At 40.9% G+C, this 6,130-nt stretch overlaps 1 protein-coding gene across 1 annotated transcript in view; it reads left to right on the top strand.

Annotated features, from left to right (window-relative positions):
• ARHGEF38 (Rho guanine nucleotide exchange factor (GEF) 38) overlaps window positions 1–6,130 on the top strand; it is a 154,473-nt gene that overhangs the window by 118,092 nt on the left and 30,251 nt on the right. Inside the window, exons 6-7 of the mRNA XM_014544715.1 lie at window positions 1,264–1,463; window positions 5,789–5,922. Of these exons, the coding sequence (XP_014400201.1) occupies window positions 1,264–1,463; window positions 5,789–5,922 (334 nt within the window). The remainder of the gene's footprint in view (window positions 1–1,263; window positions 1,464–5,788; window positions 5,923–6,130) is intronic.

Genomic DNA, 6,130 nt, shown 5'->3' with positions numbered 1-6,130 from the left:
GATGAGGCCCAGCTGTGAAGCAATGCAAGCTGCTGTGGGGCCTTGGGCCTTCTTTTGGATGTTCTGGGTCTCTCTGACCCAGCTGCAGTTTGTTAGGTAATTTTAGATTGCAAAGGGCCAGGTCATTCATATGCAAAAGCCTCTGCACACAGCTTGGGTGGGGCGGGGTCTCAGGGAATCAACAGGGCAGAGCGAACAGCTATGGCTTATCCTCATTCCTGCCCTAAGAGGTCCTGGGTCTCAGTGTCCCTTGGTAATCGCTGCAAGCACCTCTGAGAGAAAGCCGCCCTCGACTTCTGCCCACTGCCAGACAGTCCAGTTTCTCCCCGTATGAGTCTGGGTCCCCAGAGACTCGCCTGGAACTGGAGTTCAGAGCAGTCGGGAGCTTTTGTCTCCCTCCCGATTGAAAAAGACAACCGCATCCTCAGTTGTCAGCCCTTTCCTCACGAGCCTCCGTACCTCTGCACTTTACTTCCGCACCTCCTCTGAGTGTCAGTGTGCTTTACTCTTTCCTTCTAGTTGTAGAATTTCCACTCAGCCAGCCTTCCTGTGGTTCTGGATGATGCCCGTTTTGTCTTTTAGTTGTATTTTTGAAGTGGTTGTTCGAGGCAGCAATTTCCGGTGTTTACCTATGCCGCCATCTTGGTTTCTCCGAACTATTGCATTTCTTATAAATCTCCTTTGGGGACTGATAGAAGCTCTGACCCAATATAAAGGCAACTTCGCAATTTGGTAGAAGGGAGAAGACCGTGATTTGTTTTGACTATAGTTGGCAAGTCATCTGTTTAGATTTTTAAATAATGAGTTTATTTTCCTCACTAATAATCAGAAAAATACCAATGGTAAAAGAGTTTTTCTTGGTTGTCATGGAAAAGTGCATTCTGACATTGTTTGCTTCCCACTATTATCATAAAGCCTGTTATTAACAAAAACCTGTAAATGGGACATGGATGGAAATGATGCTTTGAATCCTTTTTGATGGAAAGATATACTCAGGTCTTGTTTTGTTGTGTGGTTTTGTTTTGTTGTGTGGCTTTGTTTTGTTGTGCGGGTCTTTTGTGTGTTTTTTTAGGTTTGTGTTTGGTAGTAGCATCTTTTCAGTCACCCACTGCTCTTGCTTTCACTTAGAAATTGTACATAGTCAAATGGATGGCATGGGGAGGAAAAACAGTTTCAGGATTAAACATTACAAAAATCACAAACCTTAAAAGGAGATAATAAAACTAATGTTCGCCAAACTGACATTATTTATCTCTATTGTAGAGGCAAACCGAACCTAACTAACATGAGCTCCTTGTTGATCAAACCAATCCAGCGTGTGACGAAATACCCCCTATTACTGTGCGAACTTCGCAATTCTACCCCTCCCTCTCACCCAGACTTCAGAGCCCTGGAGGATGCCTGTGCTGCTGTGAAAGACATCAATGTAAACATCAATGAACTGAAAAGACGGAAAGATTTAGGTAAGAAGACATACGATGAATCGGGTGCTCTCCACGACTGGCGTGCTCTGTTTCTGTTTCTGAGAATCAGCATGTCAGAGCCGTTAGAGCAGCTGCAGTGATCATGAAGAGAGTGTGGCTGCGCCTTGCCAGCTGGGTTCAGGAGAAGATTATAAGGCACAAAAATGACCATTAAAAAAAAAATCAGCCCAGCAGGTGTGGCTCAGTAGTTGAGCGTCGACCTATGAACCATGAGGTCCCTGGTTTGATTCCTGGTCAGAGCACATGCCTGAATTGTAGCTTGATCCCCAGTTGGGGGCATGCAGGGAGCAGCCAATCAATGATTCTCTCTCATCATTGATGTTTCTATCTTTCTCTCACTTCTTCTCTGAAATCAATTAAAACATATTTTTAAAAAATCCAACAGCCCTGTACTTAACCTCTTGTGACCATTGCATGCCTGGTGACATGCTGTGGGCTAAAGACATCCAGAGCCTCTAGCCCTGCCGTCTCTGGCAGTGTGTGTGGTGAGAAGGAGACATGGCAAGGCCGGGTAGCTGGAGCAGTGAGAAGCTAGGCTGCTAGAGCCAACAATTGGTGGTGAAAGGTGCAGATCCAGGCGAGGGGGCCCAGCTAACACTTCAGCTCACCTGGTTCCGGCACACAAAGAAGGGAGATTTGGAGGGCAGTAATGGTTCCACTGAAGGGAGCAAGTGTATTTCTTTCTCAGATCAACAAAGTATTGTTAACTCTGTTAGCTGAGATGTAAAATTGGTGTCTAACATAGAATGTAGATTTCAAAACAGGAGGCACAATTACACCGGCCCTGTAGGAGTGCATTGGGATAGATCGTGGGTCCTCTCTCAGTGGGATTTGTTCCCTTAAGTTTTTTGGGCTTTTTTTTTTTTTGCTTTGTACTTCTAACATCAAATCTCACTTCAATATTAAAATAATGGTAGGACTTCTGGTCCAACCACTCCATTTATTTTTATTATTTTATTTTCTAATTTTTTAATTCAAAAAGTGGTATGTATTTTTATTAATAATTCAAAATGTGGTATGTATTTGTAATAATAAATTAATTTATTTGTATTAGTAAATTTAAAAAGTGGGCCCTAGCTGGTTTGGCTCAGTGGATAGAGCGTCAGCCTGTGGACTGAAGGGTCCCGTGTTCGATTCCAGTCAAGGGCACTTGCCCAGGTTGTGGGCTCGATCCCCACGGTGGGGGATGTGTAGGAGGCAGCCGATCAATGATTCTCTCTCATCATTGATGTTTCCATCTCTCTCTCCCTCTCTCTTCCTCTCTGGAATCAATAAAAATATATATTTTTTAAAAGTGGTATTTGTATTAATAAATGATAAAGAAGGGCACAGAGTAAAAAGTGAACGTTGCAAAGAAAAAGACACCATAAACACAATGAAAAGACAGCCCATAGACACAGGATTACTATCTAGAATATGTAATTATTGATATTAAATCAATAATAAAATATAATAAAAAGTTAATAATAAAAATAAGCATTTTACAGAAAGACCGATAAAGTTTTTTGTGTATATTTTTGTTGTTAATGCTAATCCTCACCCAAGGATATTTTTTCTATTGATTTTTAGAGAGAGTGGGAAGGGAGGGTGGGAGGGGAGAGAGAGAGATGGAAACATCAATGATGAGAGAGAATCATTGATCGGTTGCCTCCCACACGAACCCCCCACCAGACAGGGGATCGAACCTGCAACTCAGTTATGTGTCCTTGACCTGTAATTGAATCTGCGACCTTTCAGTGTTGCAAGCTGACACTTCAATCAGTGAGCAACACCGACCAGGGCAGAAAGACCAATACATTTTTAAATGCTAAGCTTCACTAATAATCAGGGAAATGCAAATTAAAATCATGACATATCATTCCCAGCCTGTACTATTGGCAAAAAGATTTTTAATGGATAATGTTAAGTGCTGAGTTTCAGTCTGCAGGTGAGAATGTAAATTGGAATCACCCCTTTGGAGGACAATTTGATGATTTCTAGTGAAGTTGAAAAGTCCCACACCCAAGACCCAGAAAATCAATGTTTATATGTTTGAGAAACTCCTGCCCATAAGTAATGAGCATTGTTCATAACAGCAAATAAATAAAAAAGAGAAGAAAACGGCTTACACATTCATTCAGATCGTGGATAAACTGTGTAATACACTGTGATATCATGAGAACATAATAATTATAAAAATTAACTGGGGTATATTCATCAATTGGATAAATAAAAAATGCTATTTTTAAAAATAAAGTATCAAGTGACAGAAGAATATATGCAATTTGGTACCATTTTAATAAAGATTGACATTCAAAAGAATATTATGAATTGTATGACTGAAAACACACAATAAGGGCATAAAATGGATACAGATATAATAAACCCATTCTCTTTTTTAAAATATATTTTTATTGATTTCAGAGAGAAAGGGAGAGGGAGGGAGAGAGAGAGAGAGAGAGAGAGAGAGAGAGAGAGAAACAGTGATGAGAGAGAATCACTGATCGGCTGCCTTCTGCCCAATGGGGATCGAACCCGCAACCTGGGCATGTGCCCTTGACCAGAATTGAACCCGGGACCCTTCAGTCCACAAGCCAACCCTCTATCCACAGAGCCAAACCAGCTAGGGCAATAAACCCATTCTTAAAGATCACAATTCCTGCAGGGATTAAAGATGGGGTTCAGAGAAACTTCACCTGTTATGTAATTTCTTTTTTAATTAAAAGATTGGAAACAAGGCAAAATTAAGATTTGACAAAGCTAGGAGACAGATAATAGCTGTTGTATTATTATTTTCAATTATGTGTTTGCTTAAAATATTCTAAAGTTTTAAAGGGAAAAGCTTTTCCTCTCCCATGATTCTAATTTGCATAGTTTTTAATCAAGTTTTCTTCAGACTTTCTGTCTTTTTTTCTATTCTCTTTCTTCTTTCTCACTCTCTCTCTCTGTCTTCTCCTTCTTTCCTTCCTGCAACATGTATGATACCACAGTTTGCTGGGTTCTTAAAAAACGTAATCATGTGTCGTGAACATTCTTCCAGTTAATGTGGCCTCCTTTTTAATGGTTCCATAGTATTCCAATTATGAGTATGTCATAATTTATTAAATGATTCCTCGAGATCCTAGATAAACTTTTAGATTGTTTCCAACATTCTGCTACTAGAAAAAAATTGCTATAGCAAACCAAACTCTGTATGCTTATGAAAAGCATGGACTTCCTGGTTATAGACTATGAATATTTTAATTTTTATAAGATTCTGCCAAATTGTTCTGTACTGAAACTGTGTTAGTTTAATCCTCATCAACAGTCTATGAGATTGTCCATCTCTCCACACCCTTACCAAAAAGAAATATTAGGAATACTTAGCATTTGAACAGTATGAGAAGTAAAATGATTTTAAAGATAAATAAGTAAAACTCAGCCCGGCCGGCGTGGCTCAGTGTTTGAGTGTCTACCTGTGAACCAAGAGGTCTCAGTTCGATTCCTGGTCAGGGCACATGCCCGGGGTTGCAGGCTCGGTCCCCAGTCAGGGGTTGGGCGGGGGGAGGGGGGGAATGTGTAGGAGGCAGCTGATCAATGATTCCCTCTCTCTCTCTCTCTCCCTCTCCCTTACTCTTTGAATCAATAAAAATATATATTAAATTTTTTTAAAAAAGTAAAGCTCAGCCCTGGCCTGTGGCTCAGTTGGTTGGAGCATCATCTGCCAGTGTAACAAATGGTTTCGGGTTCGATTCCCAGTCAGGGTATCTACCTAGGTATCTGGTTCTACCCCGGTTCGGGGTTCATACAGGAGGCAGCTGAACAATGTTTCTCTCTCTCTTCCCCCCTCTCTTTCTATCCCCTCTTCCTCTCTCTCTAAAAATATCAATAAAATAAAAAAAGTAAAGCTCAGAGGGGTGACTCAATTTACCCCAAAACTGTCTGCTAGTAGCAAGCCACTCTAGGATCTGAGGACTCCTGAGGTTGGATGTCTTTTCATTAGTGAGGTCTTGATGCTTCGTTCTAGAGACCCCAGAGAGTAAATGTATTATCTGAGAAGAGGGGAAGAGCTTTATTTCAGTATCTGGGATACTTTTAATGTGGGAGGTAAGTGAACCTGGGGCTTTGAGGCTCACACCCTCAGACAGCAGTTTTGAAGGATGAGGAAGTGGGCAGCTGGACTTATGATTGGGCAGTGGGGCTGGAACATATGGCATCTGCTACAGAGAACCAACAATCATGTGGATTTGTATCTTAAATATAAATGTTGATCTTGAATACTTGGGTAAAAACACACTTTCTATGCTGCACGGGCCTAGATGTATCACTGCATTCTTTTGTTTTAGTTCTAAAATACAAGAAGAATGATGAGGATGAATCGCTTAAAGATAAATTGTCGAAACTAAATATTCACTCAATTAGCAAGAAATCAAAGAGAGTGACAAATTATCTCAAGATTCTGACCAGAGGAGAATCACAGGTAATTTTTCTTCTTGGGCCACATACATTTTCCTGAGAACATGAACGCTGATATTTTTGTGAGGTTTTGTCTTGTTGGTACACAGCTGTTTCTAGAACACTGAGAATTAAGGTAATTGCCCAAGGGGTTGTTATGCTGTTTCTCTCTCTCTCTCTCTCTCTCTCTCTCTCTCTCTCTCTCCCTCCCTCTCTCCCTCCCTCCCTCCCTC

The sequence above is a fragment of the Myotis brandtii genome, unplaced genomic scaffold (assembly GCF_000412655.1).
Source record: "Myotis brandtii unplaced genomic scaffold, ASM41265v1 scaffold38, whole genome shotgun sequence".
Taxonomy (NCBI): domain Eukaryota; kingdom Metazoa; phylum Chordata; class Mammalia; order Chiroptera; family Vespertilionidae; genus Myotis; species Myotis brandtii.
The sequence above is the reverse complement of the archived record's forward strand: the minus strand, read 5'-3'. Positions and strand labels throughout refer to the sequence as shown.